Source organism: Alosa sapidissima, chromosome 18 (genome assembly GCF_018492685.1).
Source record: "Alosa sapidissima isolate fAloSap1 chromosome 18, fAloSap1.pri, whole genome shotgun sequence".
NCBI lineage: Eukaryota > Metazoa > Chordata > Actinopteri > Clupeiformes > Clupeidae > Alosa > Alosa sapidissima.
Window position 1 is genome coordinate 17769785 of NC_055974.1, and position 20948 is coordinate 17790732.

Here is a 20948-nt window from a genome sequence, read left to right on the forward strand (position 1 = left end):
ACTAACCCTCTATCAAACAGACTCTCTCTCTTTCTCTCTCTCTCTCTCTCTCCCCACTCTGTCATGCATGTCTCTTTTTGGCTGTTCCTCTCATTATCCAAGCTATCTCTGAAAAAGCTGCATAAAGCCCTCAACAGGTAGGTATTTTCCTGTGTGCTTGAATGCTTTTGTCCCATTTCTAAAATAAAAAATAAATTTCCATTCAGCTCAAGGTCCCTTACAGTGCAGCATCCCTCAAGTGTCTATGCACATGTAACAATATTCATTCTGTTTTGCTTCTCTAGCTGACGCAGTACACTACTTGCACAATAGCTTTCCTGCAGCATGATATCATCAAGCCTGATCTCTGAAGTACCCTACCATCTCTCCATGCCCCTATTTATGATTCAGTGAGGGGGAGCTGATGGGAAAGAGAGCAAACTACACTATATGGGTGTGCTTTTGGTTTTATTCCAACTTGGACCAAGAAAATCAATAAACACCAATATACAGTATATACAGAACAAATAAATGAACAAATAAATAAATATGTGCATATGCATATATACACACAGAAACTCATCTCCTACACATACATACACACAGACTATTTAAATCAAGAAAAGAGTTAAGCCTTATAACTGTCCAATTGTGTTTTGTAATGAAATTGAAACATTCCCTTCATTTCTGTTGGATTTATTTTCAAGACATGTACATTGCCAATTTGTCTGCTAAAATTCAAAAACAAAAAAGGAACACATGTTTTTTTTTTTTGGGGGGGGGGGGGGGGGGGGGGACCCAAACCTTGTTTATCTGACATTTACACATGATGGTTATTACAACAGATCAACAAAACTGAGGCTCTGGATAGCAGGTGGTTGCACAGTTGAAAGCACCCAAGAGTGTAAGTCTACGGTGCCACCTCTGTTATTTGTGGTTTATACTCTTCTACTCTATTTGCACAATTTTAAAAATGCTTCATCTAAATCTTGCTTCAAAGGCAAGCATTTTTTATTATCTCTAAGGACTAGGTTGCTCATTAACATGTAGTCTTACGCATCTTGTGTCGTTCTAATAAAAGGGCTTGATCATACTCCATAAAAAATATCTGCTCACCTGCAAATATGTGTGAGAAATGTTGTGCCAACTCACTTTAAGTTTAGGAAATAACTAATATAATAGCTACCGAAATGTAGGGTAGCAAAATCCTTATAATAACTGTTATTCCCAAATTATAATACTGTAACTCCGCTAAGTACGACAAAGCAACTTTGAGTATATCTGTGGCACAGATGTTAAACTGAGAAGTCTTTTCTTTCTCTCAGTTTAGACATTAAGAGGACTGGCATCATCAACTTGCTGTGGCATATTATTTTAAGCGGTCACAAAGGCTTAGTTTTAGTATTTTTGTTTAACATTCCATGTCAACATTTATGAGAGAGCCACTGGATTATAGGTGTAGAAAGAGCATATTAAAATACTGCATTCATACTGTGGTATTAAGCTTTCAATCATCAACCTTTCAGTCTTTCTCACTCTTATCCAACCCTTACAGGCATGACATACAAAAAGACATCATATTTTCAAGGGAACGTCCTTATAAGAAGACAAATAGAGCGTGTTGTCAAATAGCTTTGTTAAATAGACAAAACATTAAATGCATTCTTGGGGATAACTTTGGTTTATCAACATTGATTCATTTTAACATTTCAGATTAAGCCATGGGAAATCTTTTTCAAACATAGATAAGTGCTAGGCCAACAGTTTACCAGCAACATGTCTCACAGAACAGTTTTAAAGACCAAAACTAAAGGTCTAAAAGAAAAGGCCTGACTGTTTCCTTTATCCATGCAATGAAACAGCAAAATCTGCCTAAGTAAAAGTTCAAGAAGTGTTTGGTTGCTAAGGACCTAATGTCTACACCTTGGTTAAATACATGTCTGGCATTAAATAGGGCATCGAGGATCCAGAGATCAAGGGACCAGAGGCTGAAGAGATACATCAGAATGACTTGCTCTACATGAGAAGTCACACATCATTGACACATAAATGCTATTTATTATGACTGCCACTACAATCGTGGGCAGTCCCTATCTACTGAGGTAGGGAAGAAAGGTTCTAAATGTATTACCGCAGTAAATACATGTTAGTGCTAAGAGGAGATACCATGGCTTGTTTTTTTGTTTGGCTTATTTGAAACACAGTGCATCAACAAGATCAGACAGATATACACAATCCCAATGAGTACACAACAGAGTCAAGCAAAAGGATGCTATATTGCAAAGTATGTCACCCTCTGACAATACCACTTGTGCTTGGTTGGTTAGTGTTAGTCCTTTATGTTCACCACAGGCTATACTAAGAGTCTGCCAGTTGCTTGCTTTGTAAACACATTTTCACTTAAATGTTCACTGTTCTGTGATTGTGCTTGAACTTTCTCTAGGGTGTACTTCAGTTCAGTCTGAGACTCACACAGATTGACTGCAGATTGCATAGTTATGTCACATACAATTTCTTTTTTCTCCCACAAGTGACCTTCTCACTGACCCTCACTCTCCCACTCACCACAAAAGAGAAAGAGAGAGAGAGAAAGAAAGAGTGAGAGGTAGAGTGATTATAGAGAAAAATAACAATGTTACTTGTTTGTGCAACAATGGAAGGTTTAGAACTGAGAAAGAAAGAAGTCAGAGTGGAAGAAACAATGAAGAGAAGAAATAGGAGTAAGGAGGAGAGCCACAAAAGTAAATAATTATGAGAGGCATAAATTAATAAGATAGTTCTTATTTACACATTTTGTAAGTTTGTGCACATGGACATAATCCCTAACATTAGATCAAATCAACAGATTCATTAAAGCCTCTGACATAGTACCTTTTATTATTCAGCACCAGAGAATGCTGCAGAACATTCCATTGAAATGAATGTGCCATCAAAATATCTGGAGATCTAATATTTGTTGGTAATGACAACACTGATATTTGGCAAGGGGTTTTGTACTTCTGATTCACATTTCTCATATAATTCTGCAAGTGTGTTCACTTATAAAAAAATTGTTACAACTAGTTAGCAAGTAAAGATTTGATACATTTGTTCTTTTTCTTACAGTGAAAGCCATAAAACAGCAAACAAAACTATTTTAAAGTGAGATTTTGCAAAAATATCTGTTTGGCATGTGAGATAATGAATATGCATTATCCCTTACATATTTGATCATTTAAGGGTTTGCTGGATTTCATGAAATCTAATACATTATAACTGCAACCAAGAACTGGCACTATAAAAATAGACATCTCTATGTTTTAACCAAGTACATAAAATAATTATATGCTCTTCAAAATATTTCAATTAAATTAAGCAATAAGTGCAACCATTTAAATAGTGACATAATTTACAGTACAAGCACATATGCTGTTCGGCACAGTAGTTAGTGGTATAAACATTTATTTTAAAGGTTCAAAGGTCAACTTTATTACTTTAATTATGGCTAAAGGGACACAATTGTGGAACCCAACTATCAGATCTCTAGGCGACACACAACACAAGGCTTTCATGGACCCCACACAACATGACGCAAACAAACCGCGAGAGGAGGATCTGTTGATCAAGTGTTGGTCAGAGGCAGCAGGAAGGAGACGATCACGATGATGAAGCTCAGCGCGAGAGGGAGGAAGATTAGGAAGAGGAGGACTGGGCTGGAGAAAGACGAGGGCCACTGGGTCAGGCACCACTTCCTGGGGCCCTTGGGCGCGTCCACCTGCGTGGTCTGGCCCTCACCAGCGGTGCAGTGGCAGAGGACGAGGGGCCGCACCTGGGAGACACTCTCCTGTGTGTGTGTGTGTGTGTGGGGGTGTGTGTGTGGGGGGGGCGGGGGGGCGGAAGAAAGGAGGATTAGATCTCCCACATCTCAGATCATGTCATTCCAAGTTGGGCATCCCGACTTCAGAAGGTTTGTTCCAACCACTCAATGAACTAGTACTGTACCAGTAGAAGGAATACATGGCAGGACTTCTACCTTCTGGGGCCAGGATGCACTAGCCTGGCTTCTGCCGTCTACGTACAGTACTTCCACTCAGTTTTGTTTCGCTTCAGTACTGAGACTGCCACAGATGAGCTCTATTAGGATTTCTTGTGTAGAATAGGCTATATATATAATTTAATAATTTTGGCCAACAATCGGCCCAAAGGAAGGACAATCAACAGCCCATTGGTTACATTTCAATATTGACACTGGACCGATCCAATAACAGCTCAAGTCAGGCCACACCCCTCCCATTTTGGCTCAGCCAGGATTCTGTGAGCGCATCAAAAGTTAATCGAAGTTGTCAGCATATGTCAGCAACATGTTGAAGTTTGTTGAGTTTGAACGAGGATGTAAGCAAGCATACAGAGCAAGGGACAGTGAGCAGGTGGAGAGTGTGAGCCTAGTTGAGGCTACATGATAAGAACTCAATGGTGGAACAGGTAGGCTGTGACATGCCATGCTGACTATGATGATTATGATGACTTATTAATTGCGATAATGTAATGATATGGTAGCCTAATGATAACATAGTAAGGCCGTGCTGTGATTATATTAACAAATAGCGCAACTTATATTGTCTAAATGAATGATTTGCAAACCCGGACAGCAAAATAGTGTCAAATCGACGTTAATTGTTGGTCAGATAGATGGTTGGTCAGACGCCCAAAATTCAACATCGATGGCATGAGTGGTGGTTGGTCTCTCAAAGTAGAGAAGGGTTCTATCTTGGAAGGGTTATCATGGAGGGCTAAAAGACTGTAGAAGAAGGGCTAAAAGACTGTAGACTGACGGAAATGTAGTTTACAAAACGTCACGTCATGCACAAGCCAACTAAGCTACAGTATATATAACCTATACAATAGGCTACTGGAAGACACTAAAGATAATTAGTTCATGTAGCTGTACTGTTCCAAAATGTACCAGCAATGTAGGTAGTATATAGCCTAGAAATCTAGATGCACCCTAGCAGCGGCAAATTAATTTGCTCAGCCTGTACGTCTAGTATCAAACCATAGGGATTTCTATTGGCTGACGCCGTGGACTTCATCCAATCACAGTGCTCTATTTTGTTAGAGAGTCTTAAGGCGGGCTTAACAGGATAACGACAGTCCTGTGACGGTGAACAACAAGGAAGGTGGCTATGGCTAACGAAGAGCGGTTGTTTGAATCGGCGTTGGCGTCAACTTTGGAGGAGTTGGACTTGTGCTTTTCTTTGAAAGTTGAGCAACACAATGCACTTAAGTAATTCCTTTCGAAGAAGGATGTATTTGCCGTTTTGCCAACCGGATACGGATATGGTCGTAGCGCTGGCCTATTGCATGCCTAGGCAGTTTGAAAGACAATTCTCTGCCCGCCCCTTGGATTAAGCGAGGTAAATGGTTCGATTCCAGACTATACATTTCAATGATATAGGATGGCCCGCCAGGCTAGGTAGTATAGCCTACAGGAATAAAATATTTACAGCAACAGCCCTGTTTATTTTGTGTTGTTTCAGTTGTCCTACAGTGATAACTGGTATAAATTACATTAATGTCTAAGACAATCTGGGTAATTTAACTCTTTACACATAGGCTTCAGTAATTTTTGGTGCTGCTGTCAATTGTAGCCCATTGAATAATTTGAAATGATACTTTGAATTCAAGCAGAAACTCTTCTTTAATAATTGCTTGTTAGCCTACTTGAATATGGAGATAATATGCTCCATACCTCTGATCAGTCAGAGAGATAACCAATGAGGCCTACATCACTTTCAATGCTCCATGACAGTTGAAAATATATGCATATTTAAGGGTAATGCAAAGATTTTGTATTTAATTAGGTGTGCCCGACCGATTTGAGGGCCGCTTGGGCCAAATATGCCAGGGCCGATTTTTGGTCCCAGTCCGCCCCTGGCTGAGAGACATTACGTTACACAGGCATGATCTTTGAATTTGCTACGTCCCTGCCCCCAAAGCAGACTGTTGGAATACATAAACATGGGGAGCGAATAGGGCTTATACTTATGAAATCTTTGAGCAAATGCAAATAAACATAGTCAAGAATATGGCTCACGAGGCTAAGGATGCACACCTCTGATGTGTTTGTACTGGGTTCATATCTCTCTTTTTTCTCTTTCTCCATCTCTTGCTCTCTCTAATACTACTACTACACACACACAAACACACACACACACATATAAACAAACACACACATGCTATTTACATTAAGTTTTGTACAGTATATTAAAAAGACACAATTTATGTGCTAATGACATAAATGAAAGTGCATGATGGTCCTTCCAGAGCCAAACTCCTAGGTCAAGTAGTTATGGACAACAACACAGCAGTTTCATCTGCATCCTTAAATGTGTGGTCCATGCACATTTCCATATCCGCCAAGGAGGTTATGTTGTCAGTGTGGATTGTCTATTTGTCTGTCTGTAGCAAGATCATACAGCTTGGTGGAACAATGTATCCTTAGCAAATGAGAAATCCTTTACAATTTTTGAGTGGATCCAAATCACTGCATATGTGTGTTGTGCATGTGGCATTTCACCTAAGTGTATATCTGTACATTGAGTGCAGTTATAGTTTATAGTGTAGGGCTTTTTATTATCTACTATCTATTAAAGTCTATTTAACTCTTTAAATCTCAGAGATGCGAAATGCAGTTTGCATCTAACCAGAAGTGCAAAAAAGCAGAAAAGTGCAATGTGATATACAAGTATAGACAGGTGGTACATATGTATGCTAAACTGTTACCGAAAATACTTGAGATAAACAAACATATTACGACTAATTTGCAAAATCTGGAGAGACACGGAGCATCACGATACGTTCGCTCCGCCACCTTGGTTGTGTCATCTTATGTGCCAAGTACCACTCACAGTTGCTTACAATACGACACACGCCAATGTAATACAGCAAGACACATAGGAAAACAAACAGAATAGATATACAGACAGCAAGTCAGTATACATGGTTTACCTCCAGAATGGTCTTGTTGTGAGTGCGGTGGGGACTCAGTCTGAGATTCCAACGATGAGTCCTCTGAGTTTGCCCTCCATCATCCTCGCTCTCGGTCGTGTCCTGCCTGGTGATTCGCTGACGCTTCCGTTTCCGAGAGCTAACTCGCTGCAAGGAACCGGCCACCTGCAGCCTGAGCCAATGGCAGCCAAGAGGACCAAAAGACAGTAGAGGTAAGAATAAGTAAAAGCCAGATCATAAAGGTTTCTGCATGTGTGTGTGTATTTGTTTGTGTGTTTGAGTGTGTGTGTGTGTGTGTGTGTGTGTGTCAGAGAGAAAGAAAGAGAGAGAGTAGGTGTGTGTGCATATATATATATTTATATATATATATATATGTGTGTGTGTGTGGTTTTGTTGTGTGTGTTTGTGCCACACACCTGCTATCTGTGTCCTCAATATCAGCGTCAGCATCGCTTTCTCCCTGAGGATCTGACTGGACAACCTCCTCCTAGAGCAGCAGTCACCGGAATTAACAATCTTGTCACACACACAAACACACACACACACACAACAAACACACACTCTCTCTCTCTCACACACACACAAACACACACACACACGACACACACACTCTCTCTCTCTCTCACACACAAACACAAACACACACACACACACACACACACACACACAGAGACACACACACACACACACTTTCTCTTTCTTTCATACACACACATCTTCTCTCTCTCTTTCTCTCCAACATTCTCTCTCACACACACACAAACACACACTCTCTCACACACACCCAGACAAACACACACACACACTCTCTCTCTCTCACATACACACACACACACACTCTCGCTGTCTCACATACACACAAACACACACACTCTCTCTCTCTCTCTCACTCACACACACACACACACACACACACACACACTCTCTCTCTCTCTCTCTCTCACACACATCTTCTCTCACAAACACACAAAGCTCAAAGGAGGTTTGTCAAACGGAGGTCCTACCCTTCGGATGATTCAGATATGATGCTAACCTGCGGACCTAATACTGACCTTATACGGACGTATGTGTGAACGACATACACGCACATTACAGAATCTCCGTGTGGTTGTCGAGTGAGGGGTGGGGGCTTGTAGAGTTCACAAGATGCGAGATATGACGCAGAATATATGCGGCCGCTGCCTGTCACATCACAGCTGCTTTTTGTTTACAAAATGTAGCCTATGCATTATGTAGGCTAAAGAAGAGAAATCTATTGTGCATAGGCTAATACTTGAAGTAGGCTAGTCACGTAAGTGCACACTTGAAATTGACCTAGCCTACAGTATTTGCATGTGTGCTTCAAATAAACACATTTATCTGTTTTCAACGTTATGTACCAGAATTAGCTATAGAACCCCAAATCTGGTTTGCGTTGGAGAGAGAGAGCATGCACAAACTTTATGGTAGGCTACCAGCCAATTCAGTAGGCTAACTCAAGACTTCAAGATCATACAACGTTTTGAAGCAACAAACAAAATACTAACATTAATAACAGTGAAGTTGTTCGTTTTTTCATGGTTTATTTTTTCCAAACGCATCCTCTCCCCATGTGTCACATTTACGTAAGGAGCTTGGAACAAAGTTGGGTTTTCTTCGTTTTCATTTTCTCTAGGCATATATGCTCAGCAAATATCAGCGAGCTCAGCAGGTCATGAAGGCTATCAATGAACAGAAAACCGTGTTGGCTAACAATTTATTAAATGCTCCTGTTATTGTCGTCAACGACGTCGCTGTAGGCTACTGCCTTTTCAGCGCCTTCTGCTTATGATGATTCAGTCTTCTGAATTCGTTTGTCCTTGCCATGCAGTTGTAGGCTAGCGTGTCTCTAACGTTCCATTCAGGTGTTCTATCAAAATGTTGTATGCCCTCATGGACAGTAGCTCCGTGATGTCTGCATCTTTCCAGGTCGGAGATTTTCTGGAAAGCACTATGCCACTCCATCATAACACTGGCATTTAAGTCAGATCTAACCACATGGACGCACGAAAGAAACGTCACCAACACACCCTCTCACTAGGTGTGAATTTTAACCGCATGTTCTACTCCTCGTTCAGACACAGCACATTTACATAATGTCCGGAGGAAATACTAGGGGGGAGTAGTATAAACACCGGGTAAATTCGGAATTCCATATGACCGGTTATGTCGTTCAGATATACGGCCCCACCGTTTAACATCGGCAGAACCTCCGGTCTTACACGTATGTCTGAAAGTGCTAACTGTTACATTTTTATACATACCTAGACCTTGACACTAAACAATGAAATAAAGAGTAGCGAGAGAGAGAGAGAGATACTGAAGGAAGCGTATATTACTGACCTCTGTTCCATATCCCTCTGAGTATCTGGTAAGCATAAAGCGATTTTTCCCACATTGTTCACACTTTTGTATATCCTGTACAAATAGAAGTGACAAGATAGAGAGAGAGAGAGAGAGAGAGAGAGAGAGAGAGAGAGAGAGAGAGAGAGTAGAAGGGGGAGTTAAATGCACTGAATTAAATAGACAGAAAAAATCATGACATGACAGGAAAGATGGTGGGCTGACTTGAAGAACATTGCTTGAGCCAAGTAATCACATCATTAAGTTACATAACGTACACACAATAAGTGCAGCAGTGCAGGGTTTGTACTGTAACTTAATCGGAACACAGAAGTACATAATATAGACAACCCACCATCTTCGCAGCATAACTGAATGCTTTGTGTGATTGACTGGCAAGTATTACATGTTCAGTCAGTGCTTTCTTTTCTCAGTAGATGGTTGTGTACCTCTGCTAACGTCATGACCGTGTGGAGGCGGTGTGTTTTTGCTGGACAGTTGAAGGTAATTACTCACTGCTTGAGGATGTTGTTCACAGTAGGTTGTGCAAGAGAACCTCTCGCATAGACACACTGCACTGGCCTCTCCACAAGTTGCTCCCATTACATCCTGTGTGTGTGTGTGTGTGTAAGAGAGGGGGGGGGGGGGGGGGGTCTAAGTCCATCACAATTCCAAAGGCACAACATCCACTTATATACACAGCAACACACATACACACACACACACACACACACACACACACACACACACACACACACACACACACACACACACACACACAATTCACCATGACAAAATCAGTCATACCAACCTCACAGTCATTGTCTGAGTTTTCTCCAGATGAGAAGAGGCCATTGGAATCCAGTCGCCTCATTCCCACACATTCAGTCACATAGAGTCTAAAACATAAAGCAAACTACATATACATATTTTACACATATTTAACTATTTTTTCCTGTTGCTTGGTGTGTTGTAGAAAGACTTTTGTGGCCTATGACAAGATCTTTGGTTAGGAAACCACTTTAACACATTTCTTTAATATGTATTTCATTTTAAGCCAGGCATAATATCTAACTAATCTAAGTAATAAGCATTACAGTTATTGTTTACTTTTTATTCAGTCGCTTACCCTGTTACCCTGTCTAAAATCTATGTTAACACATGATGCAAGACCAATTTAATGTAATGTCAAATCCTGTATAATTGTATACAGTTTGGTGGCATATCTTTTAACTACAAAAGCATAGTTGCTCCAAGCATTTGACCATATGTGCGCTTTGAATCACATCGCTCTTTCAATTTTACCCCTCTGTCCCACGCACTTCCGAAACAGCTGTGTTGTGCGCTTTCATTACGTAATGCTTGCGCGCAGTAGTCATTGCGTGATAGCTCTGGACAGATCCGATTTTTATGTCGTTCTAAAGCTCTTAATGATAAACTGTCACTATACACTAACCAACAACACAACAATACTCCTTATATGTATTGTATTACAGTACAATCGATCAGAATTAAAAATCAATGTGTTATGACGACAACAGTAGCCTACACTTCAAAACTATCATTATCTTGGTGGATACAGGCACGCACGCATGGGCACAGGCTACACGCGCTTGTTCACAGTTCGCTACCGTAAATAGGCTTTGTCACTTTTAGTCAGCTGTAAACACTTACCTTATAATGCAGAAGCTATTCTCCCAATCATGTTCACTCTTAACAGTCCATGAATATTTGTTCACTGAATGAAGATTCAATCACGACGGGTCTCGTCTACTTTCTATCACAACGGGAGCCTCGATCGGTCCCAAATTGTTTGTCATTGTAATCCTCTACAGTGCCACTCGGTCCTAAAGGCGAATAACAGCATAGGAGTGTCGAGAGCGCGCCTGCCATAAATAAAATTCCAAAACAAGGGACGGGGATGTGCAAATCTGCAGGGAGGAGACAGATGACAGACGTTTCAATCCACCAATCCATGGCCTGATAAGTGGACGAGGCGTAAGGATGGCGTTCTGCGTTTTACATTTGGGTTAACAAGATTCCCTGTTTGAAAGTGTACAATCAGCAAGTAAGTTTCAAGCATATACGTAATTGTGATGGATTTCTCGATGTTCTATATGTTTTAGCCTATAGAGACTTTAGCAGACGATTTCACTGACGATGGAGGTTCGTTGTCTTTCAATGCCTATGCATTAGGGCTTATCACTGGTCTCGGTAGTATTAATTTTATTGTTAGCCCATGTAAATGATTTTATTTTGTGTTTAATCTGCCATAAGCTGTGGCATTAGGTATTTGTAAAGCAATTTCTTGAAATGCTTCAACAGTGTCACAAATAACTGCACATTTAATGCCTATACATTTATAAGCTATCCTATTTATTATGATTTTATGCAATTATCATTTAAACTATTATCCCACATTATGAACAGAACAGCCCAGATGGTATTTGCATTGTAAAATGAAAGGTCAATATCAATAGTTATTGTAGCAATAACAGTTTATAGTAATAACATCTCAAACACCTAATATGGAATAGCCTATCAAATATCTCCTCCATGTTTTAATAAATGTATAGTATGGCATAGATATATGATCACACCCTTCAACCCCACCCATGGCATGTCTTAAGGCATGTTGTGACATGATCCTTATCTGCCCTCACTCCCTCCTCCCCACATCCAACACCGCCATTCCACTCCCACCCAGACTGTTGGTGACCTTTGGCTATGAGAGCCGTTGGGATCCCTTCGGAGAGTTTGCTAATTAGGCTGTGTGATTACACATAATTATTGTAGAGATTAAAACGAGTGATATCTATCAGATTCTGGGAGTTTACAAATAAACCAGTGTGGGGAAGACTGGTCACCCACACACAAACACACACACACACACACACACACACACACACACACACACACATACAAACACACACACACAAACACACACAGAGACAACATGATTTATGGGAGACTACCAGACGGCCAGTTCTAAAAAACCACAGCAGAAGCCAGGAGTCATTTCCTTTCCCACAGGACTGTGTGTTTATTTTCTCTCCAGCGCCGAGGGCCTTAATGTGGCAGTTTAAGCACACGCATTGATGCAAACGTTTGAGATGAGCTTGTCTGATGTACAGTTTGTCCCACCCCACTGTGCAATTAAGGAAATAGCATCGAATGTTGTTTAAATGCAAAAATCTGTATGGGACATGCAATAGTGCAAGAGTTGTAGATGTTTGTCTGAAAAAGCACTGTTTTGTACCTCGAATGTCAAAAGGGGGAAAACGTATTTAGAATTAAAAATCTAACAAAATCTCCAATAAGAGCACAGTTTTTTGCAATTATTAAAGCATTTAATGAATGTGAATGAAGTTATTTTGAAAGATAAAGAAATAGATGTATTTGATATTTTGTTTTGGGGGGGGGGTCAACAAACCCTCATCAAAGAGGAAGAGAGGATGGACACCCTTCACTGAGAATGAGGTCAGTGCAATTTGTTGATGGAGGGCTGAGGGGAAGGACAGAGAGAGAGAGAGAGAGAGAGAGAGAGAGAGAGAGAGAGAGAGAGAGGTGGAGATCATTAGGTCAAGATAGTGTGACTGTGTGTACACAAGTAGCAGTGTAAACAGGAGATGCATGGTGCGATTAGGAAATTAAGGAAAAGGGTGCAACTCAAATAAACACTGAAAAGACACACACAGAAACACACACACACACACACGAGAAAATACCCTGGGACAGATGGGCCGCTCATAGAATCTTAAAGACTGCAAGTAGTATTGCAAGGGCTCACTTGCACTGATTCCCATCCACACTGGCAACCAGAGAGGCAGCTGACTGTGCTGGAGGGACAGGACACTACAGCTGCTGCTGAGTACCCAGCCAGGAGACAAATATCAATGACAAGCATGAATGGAGCTGTATTTAAATCGCTCAGCTTTCAGATCGAAAGTTAGCATCCGTGATCAGTGTAATGGAATTTTTGCTGAGCCATCACCTTTGTGACTGAGAAACAGGTGAGTCAATCTGTTCGAGAGAGAAAAAAACTGCTCTGGGAAGATAACCAACAATTCCTGGAGGCACTGCTAATTTGAGAGTAATTTATATTGAGACAAATTGCCAATACAGATTATGAAGAAGAAGCAAGAGTCCAAAAGAGGATTATGGTATTTAATGGAGTTGTTCACAGGAGACTTTACACACAAATACATAGATTGTGATTAGCCAGATTTGGACATTAGAAGGCTCTGCACTGCACAAATCCCAAGTGTTCCAGAGAAGATTTAAGATGGATTCTTAATTTCTACATTTGTCAGAACTTGTATGGACCAAACTGGACCCTTTCTGTGATTTGCTTTGGATATTTCTTTAGATATTTATATAGATATTTATATTTCTTTAGATATCTATGAGCAAGGTCCCATAGATTGCACCTTAGAACCTACCAGTAGTAATCTACACATTTTAAAATAATTATTAATTGAATGCATAAATAATAATAAAAAAAGAAATGAAGCATTCTGATATTCTCGGACCCGACCAATCCTGGCCATGCTTCATAACTCCCACACCCCGCCTTCGCCTCAACACCCTGGACTTCTCCGACCTGTGGGACGATGAGGACCTCGAGCCGGACACCCACGACGACGACGCCATCTTCACCTCCTCGGGCTTGGACAGTGTTACCTTCACACCCCCTGTGCCACCCCCTCTGCCACCCTCTGCCCCCCCCCTGCCACCCTCCGCCCCTCCTCTCCCACCCTCCTCTCCTGGCCCCTCAGGTGGGGGCAGTGGCGCTGGCAGCCGTACCCTGAAGCTCCACTGGAGGGAACTGCAGAGCCTGCCGCCCGTGCCCCAGGTGTGCCGCTTCGGCAGCCAGACCATCTGGGCGGGGCTGGAGCCTGTGCGTCTGGACACCAACCGGCTGGAGTACCTGTTCGAGAGCAAGAGCAGTGCGGCGAGTGGTGCCCTCCGCAGTCTGGTGATGGGAAGGCAGGTGAGGTCAGGGTTCAGCAGAGGTGGGCATCAGTATCATGCAACATGGCGTTAACATAGGGGGTGATGATGGTGAAATGGCTCAAAGAAAAGCATATTCTTAGCATTTTTGGGGCCAGAACATAATAAACAGAATATTGGTCAGGTTAATGCAGAACTGACCCATATTTGGTTACAGTTATTCCCTGCTATTTATATTATGTTCTACAGTTAGATACAGTTAAAATAAGTATTCATCTGTGATTGAAAGAGTGGCCATCCATGAGTGGGGATATCGCTTTTTATTATCATTTAAAGCAGAGAGTGATGATGTTCAGTGTTGAGCGTCTTCTCAAATGAGAATGAGATAAAGTATTATTTCTTGACAAAATGCCTACTAACTATATACTAACATAATTTGACTTAATAATTTGACATTATTTCACTCCTCTCTAATACTGAGATTATTTAATAACGATAAACCTCATAAGGTGTAAAAACAGAGTCTCTGGAGCCACACAATCCATAATAATAGGTAGCATCTCTTCACATATATGTCTCTTGCTCTCTCGTTCTTTCTCTTTACTTCTTTCTTTCTTTCTCTTTTCTACTTCTTTCTCCTCCACCTCAGAAGCAGCCTTGTGTGTCGGTGTTGGGGGTGAAGAGGAGTAACATCATCACCATCGCTCTGAGCAGCTTGCCCCCACCCCACCTGCTCCCTCCGGCCATCTATAGCATGGACTGCTCTGTGCTCGATCGAGAGGATGTGCAGGTGTGTCCCCCAGACAAATATTCAATCATTAACAATGATCAACATGATCTTCTCTCAGCATCAAAGAACACATAATCTAACCTATTTATCTCTCGGCAGAGGCTCCAGGCTCTGGTTCCCACGGACGAGGAGCTGAAACTGATCAAGGAGGCCAAAGCCCAGAGCCCCCGCTGCCCCCTGGCCTCGGCTGAGCACTGCCTACAGACTCTGGGGGGCATCCAGCACTTGAGCTCCAGGCTTCAGCTTTGGGCCTTTGCTCTGGACTATGACACACTGGAGAGGGTAGGCCTGCATCAAAGACATGGGGAGAGATGAAGGGAATAGTCGGAAAGCAGGATAAATTGAGTGAACAAGAGTGTGGTGTTAAAAGCTTAAAAGCTGGAGTTGCACAGTTTTGAAAACGAACGTTAAGGGTTGTTTTAGGACATGTTTGAGTAGCCTACAGTATGCCTGTTGGCAGCCACTTTGAGCAGTCAAAGGCGATTCAAAACGAGTCAGAAAAGTCGAGACAGGACCAATCGTCAAAATGTCAGTGTCCACCACTCTAGTACATCCAAAACAAACCAGAAAAGGGACTCAAAGTGCTAAAAACCGGAATTTTCCTTTAAGATTGGCTAGTTTTTGGTGCATGAGATTTGCTTTGGTGTAAAGGACTGTTGTTTGGGTGTGATAAGGTTTTTCCCTGATAATGGCTATATGTGGCTGCTTTGAAGTGTGAAGTGTTTCTGTGAATGTTTTGTTTGGTTTGGCAGTTTTAATTGCTTAACTGAAGTCTTGCTTATAGGAAATTGCAGAGCCTCTCTTTCATCTCAAGCATGCCATGGAACAGCTGGCAACCAGTCAAACTTTCCGATGTATCCTGGCAACTGTGCTGGCAATAGGCAACTTTTTAAATGGCTGCAAGGTGAGAGCCAACCTTTCTACCTCTTTCTTTTTGTCTCTGTTAAACAGACACACACACACACACACAAACATACACACACAAACACCACTTTTTTCTTCCTCTCTAGGCAACACTAAAAGTCAAATTTCTGTGCCTGTGTCTGTGACCTCTACAGGCTCGTGGTTTTGAGCTGAGTTACCTGGGCAAACTCTCCCAGGTGAGGGACACCCACGGCCGACAGCCACTCTTATATCACGTGTGTACGCTCCTGCTGGAGGTTTACCCACAATGCTCTGACCTCTACTCGGACATCACTGCTGTCACCAGGGCCAGTAAGGTGAGTGCTGCATAAGATAAACTAGAGCATGTACTGTAGGGCAGTAATCAGGGTTTGGTCAACACACAGAACTGTTCTGGGGTGCGTTTCCCAAAACCATAGTTGCTAACCTGCAACTTAGTTGGTTGGCAATGGGAAATTGTATTGCAACCAACAAAGTTGGCAACTTAGTTGACAACTATGGTTTTGGGAAACGCACCCCTGGTTGTGTATAACAGACAGGCTACACCAAGCACGTAACTGAAGCATGCCGTGCACAGAATGTAAAAATAGATTTAGAAGACTGGTCGTTTTCGTGTGTTCACGTCGCTATCACTTCTGGTGTAGCCAGTTGCATAGTGGAAGCTAATTGTTGCAGCACAAGCTCCTTGGACAGAAAGCTTCAGTTATGTGCCTAGTGTAGCCTTTCTGTAAGAGTCATCCTGAAAATAGAATAAAAGAGAAGAGAATATAGTGTACATAGTAATTTTCTGTTGTTGCTAAAATACAAATATGTATACACTTAGACATATCTGAAGGTAATGGTGTCATTAACATGACAATACATTACACTGGTAAAATACTGAGCACTGATCTTCTGTATTTAAAGCTTTTCACACAGTTTGGGAATTGTTTCTTCGTCCAATCTGATCCTTGGCATCTGTTCTCAGACTGCTCCCGAGGGGTTTGGCTAAGTTAATAGCATTGACTGTATAAAAAAGGCTAATAGGCTGACCTTTCACCACCCAAGAGACTGACTCTGGAACAGATGTCAGAGCCCCGATCAGCCGTATCTCTGAGTCCAATCTGGGACAAATCTGTTCCAGGGCCTGCTACTATTTGTATAGTTCTATTGATCTGTGTATACAGTACAGTGAATTCTGTGGCCACTCTGTCAGACTGTGCTCTGATAATCCTAAATGTTATCCCATGTCGGTCCGACATGGTCAGATGTTAATCTCATTGTGTTCATGTTTTCTTTCATTGTATCGTTTCTCTCTCTCTCGTTCTGTTATTATCCCTCTGCCTCTCTCTTACTTCCATCTCTATGTGTCCTCCAATCTCCCTCAACCCACTTTATTTCTCCTTGTGTTATGTCACTCCTCTCTCTCTCATCACTTGTTCATTTCTCATCTCTCACCTTTCTCATATAAACACATGTGCATGACTCCACTGTCTCCTCAAAGTCCTGCTGTTCTACCTTTCTTTCTTCTTATCATTTTGAAGCACATGGTGTCTATGCTTGTCATATAAAATATTCACATAAACTCTCTCTCTCTTTCTCTCTCTCTATTAGTGTGATTACTCTCAAGTCCAGTCAAACCTTGCCCAGCTCGAAGCCCACTGCAAAGCATCATGGGAACAGTTGCGGCTGCTGGAGAAGGATGGGGACCAGCGGAGGAGCAAAGGCAGTCGGAGCAGAGGGTCGAACCAGTCCGGTGACCCCGGGACAGAAGGGTCCCTCCGTCAGAGGCTACCCAAGTTTCTGAAGGAGTGCGAGGAAAGACTGAAGGTGCTTAGAGCCGTCCATCGACGAGTCATCAACAGGTCTTTGTTTATTTTATTTAGTTTGATCTCTTTTTACCTATCTGCATTGTATGTTTTTAGGATTTTTATAATTTTCTTTATAACTTGTCCTAAGACTTTTAATGATCCTTTTAAATCTATTTTACTATTTTACTGTATTTGACCTATTTTAAGCTATTTCACTTTGTATTCATTTTTGTTTGACTGCTCTATTTTTATGTGTCCACTGTAAAGCACATTGAATTGCCTGAAGTTGCACAAAATGCGCTATACAAATAAACTTGCCTTGCCTTGGTCAGTCCAAATGCACACTACCACAAGAACAGTCGAAGAACCCACAGGGATCCAGATTAAAATCCGACCCCAAAATCCGAGTCATTTCCCGATCCCAACCCATCTCTCTCTCCCTCTCTCACTCACACCCTGGGATTCTCCACTGTTCTATTTACATAAAGGCAAGAAGCTAAAATAAATCAAAATGGATACTACAGAGCATTATGGACTCTGTGGGATGACTTTCAAAAAGTTCATTCAAGAGACTCATCTTGAGAAGGCTCAGGGTAGTCCAAAGATAAACTTTTGTTACATGTGTGAAATATCTAGAGCAGGGGTTCCCAAACACACATAAGCCATTAACTGATGATGTCTGTGTGTCATAACAGACCAATGCTGTGTTGACAAAAACACATACACACACCAACAAACAAACACTAAAACCCTCTATCCAATTAATCTAACTGAATTAATGTTGCAGATTTCATGCTTTCCTGCTCTTCCTGGGCTACTCTCGTGCTATGGTGAGAGAGACCAGAGCGGAGGCCTTCTGTAAAACCGTGAGTGACTTTGCCCTGGAGTACAGGGCAACACACAATGCCATCCTGCAGCAGAGAGAGAGGGAGAAAGAGAAGGAAGGAGACAAGGAACGGGAAAAGAGAGGAGACAGTCTCACCCCTCAGCCCAAGCCAAAACAGCAGCCTCGGACACCATCTCCGGTAGAGTATCCATTAGACCAAATATACAGGAGACACAATTAAGGGGAAATGTTGCATACAAAGAGGAAAAAGCCACTGCCGTCAAATCCATGATATAACTAATATGACTCTTATCTATAGGAAAGCCTTGAACAACGCAAACTAGAGGAGTTACTGAGGACTCCTGAGTCATCTGTTAGACGGGACCTCATGATGCCCAGACACCGCAGTAGAACACCAGACAAAAGAGGTTCGGACTAACACACACTCACAAATGCACTCACACATGCACACACACACACACATATGTGGGCAGGCGCGAACACACACACACACGCACACACACACACACACACACACACACACACACACACACACACACACACACACAGACACACACCTCTCAATGGTCAATCTGATGTCATTGAGTATTATGAATGCATGTCTTCACTCATGAGAATGCCACCACAGGCTTAAAGTTTACAAAGATTTGCTGATTCATTACTCTACAACAAAATAAATGTAGGACCGAGGACAACTTTTAACCAATAAACTCCCAACACCAATGGTTTTATGGAAATAGACAAACAATGATTTTAATTGATCAATTGAGCCAAGCTCAATAAAGTCTTTTTACTTACAAATATCCTCTTGAGTGCCTCAGACTCACTACTAAATTTGACATCGGGTTGGATCTCTAAGCTGATGAGCACCAAAGGAGTACTAATTTCTCTACACCCAAGCAGCACTCCTGGTGAAACTCGTTTGTAAAATTATTTATATATTTTGAATTATTTATTATTAATTTCTTCTAAACTTGTTTCCCATGTTTGTCTTGCAGGTTTACACCTGCGGAAGCTAAAATTGTGATGCCAGCTATTCTACAACACTGACAAAGCCTGTTTGGAAAATCTTTGCTCCTCTGTTAAATGCCAGTCGTTATTTCATGCCTTAATGTAGTCTTCTTGAAATGAATGTGAAAATACATAGCTTACTGAATACCATTTCATTTGAATGGCATGCACTAATAAGTAATAAATGTTTGTATTCTGAGCATTTCTGTACAGTACATTTCTCATGTGTGTGATATGTGGTTTGATGTTAACATGGTATGCTACTTTGGTCTGTCAAAAACATGCTCAGATGCTATTTGACAAGGCCATTTACAACCCTATAATTAGGTTGGGGAATAAAATGTATTTTTATAGATACCTGTTGCCCCCTAATGCTTATCTGGCACCCACATGAATACTAAAGTGAGCTTTACTCTGATTGGCTGCCTTGTAGCAAGGGCCACAATAGTCAATAGTCCCTTATCTCACTGAGCCTGCTGGCTGAGGGGAGAAATGATTATGGGGTTCAAGTTTGTTCCTGCTTCATTGGCACCAGGGCTCAGAACTGGGAAGAGCTTCCCAGAGAACATTTGTTCAGTGAAGGAGAAAAGTTCTGAATTTATTTCGACATCTGGAAACTGGCAATTGAACCCACAACTTTTCAGGGTACTGCATGCTAGTCCAGCACCTTAACCACTACGCTACCACCGCTCCGGAGCAAAAAAGGGGCTAATACTGCATTGTATACTGTATGATGTGTGCCGCTGTATGCATTGCAAGTCAATGGGTAGTGCCAGAAATCCACATAGCTCCTTTAAATGAGGAGTGTCAACTGTTAATGGATTATCATTCAGAATTAACCTTCAATGACAGAGAAAAGACTAGGGATTGGGGACGGGACTGGTGACAGGGGCAATTGAAGACAATACATCCATCTACAAAGAGAGGCTAAAAGTTAAGTGTAACAGAAACATTTATCACAGCATGACCTCAAGGTTCCTTCTGGATTTATAATGAGCGTTACCCTGACCATTTAGTAATACTTTGTAAATGGTTTGTTAACGCCTTATTATAAAGCGTTAGCATTTTTTTGCACTGGAAACAAAAAATTAGCAAATAGAGGAAATAGGAACTATCAGTTTAAAGAGGCAACTTGGCTTTTTATCAAATCCAACTGCATGGCTAGACCTAACTACTATTTACCTAAAGCTACACTATGCAGGTTTATTTGTTGGGTCGCCGTCCTTGGACGTCCCATGGCTGGTTTTCTTGGTAGCGACTCGCTACGTCTATACTGTATAGCTATGCTAGGTGAACGATTTGCCTATTGCCTATTATTTGCTCTCCA

The 20948-nt window shown here is 41.6% G+C and overlaps 2 protein-coding genes across 3 annotated transcripts; one reads left to right on the forward strand and one right to left on the reverse strand.

Moving 5' to 3' along the window:
* Positions 1 to 763: 763 nt before the first annotated feature.
* si:ch211-63p21.1 lies at positions 764 to 9921 on the reverse strand. The gene is made up of 5 exons (XM_042069371.1): positions 9844 to 9921; positions 9328 to 9402; positions 7383 to 7453; positions 6967 to 7154; positions 764 to 3802 (listed from the first exon to the last, which is right to left on the reverse strand). Exons 2-5 carry the CDS (start codon positions 9336 to 9338, stop codon positions 3581 to 3583), a joined length of 492 nt encoding a protein of 163 aa, XP_041925305.1. The 5' UTR covers positions 9339 to 9402; positions 9844 to 9921; the 3' UTR covers positions 764 to 3580.
* A 3006-nt stretch (positions 9922 to 12927) lies between these two features.
* Positions 12928 to 19820, forward strand: si:ch211-63p21.2 (FH1/FH2 domain-containing protein 1). Of its 2 annotated transcripts, none has more exons than XM_042069239.1 (9): positions 12928 to 14320; positions 14933 to 15070; positions 15170 to 15352; positions 15855 to 15974; positions 16129 to 16290; positions 17567 to 17817; positions 18551 to 18788; positions 18909 to 19017; positions 19609 to 19820. In XM_042069239.1, exons 1-9 carry the CDS (start codon positions 13835 to 13837, stop codon positions 19635 to 19637), a joined length of 1716 nt encoding a protein of 571 aa, XP_041925173.1. In that variant the 5' UTR covers positions 12928 to 13834; the 3' UTR covers positions 19638 to 19820. The 2 variants fall into 2 exon arrangements, with proteins under 2 accessions (XP_041925173.1, XP_041925172.1); XM_042069238.1 differs by having other exon boundaries at positions 12980 to 14320; positions 14930 to 15070.
* The last annotated feature ends 1128 nt before the right edge of the window (positions 19821 to 20948 follow it).

Excerpts from the sequence above, each read along its gene's own strand:
- si:ch211-63p21.2 (XM_042069238.1), top strand. The coding sequence starts at position 13,835 with ATGAAGCATTCTGATATTCTCGGACCCGACCAATCCTGGCCATGCTTC. Across the intron at positions 15,975-16,128 it reads ACTTTTTAAATGGCTGCAAG|GCTCGTGGTTTTGAGCTGAG; the intron begins GTGAGAGCCAAC and ends TGACCTCTACAG. Across the intron at positions 16,291-17,566 it reads CTGTCACCAGGGCCAGTAAG|TGTGATTACTCTCAAGTCCA; the intron begins GTGAGTGCTGCA and ends TCTCTCTATTAG.
- si:ch211-63p21.1 (XM_042069371.1), bottom strand. Across the intron at positions 7,155-7,382 it reads ATTGAGGACACAGATAGCAG|GCTGCCATTGGCTCAGGCTG; the intron begins GTGTGTGGCACA and ends TTGGTCCTCTTG. Across the intron at positions 3,803-6,966 it reads ACAACAAGACCATTCTGGAG|GAGAGTGTCTCCCAGGTGCG; the intron begins GTAAACCATGTA and ends ACACACACACAG.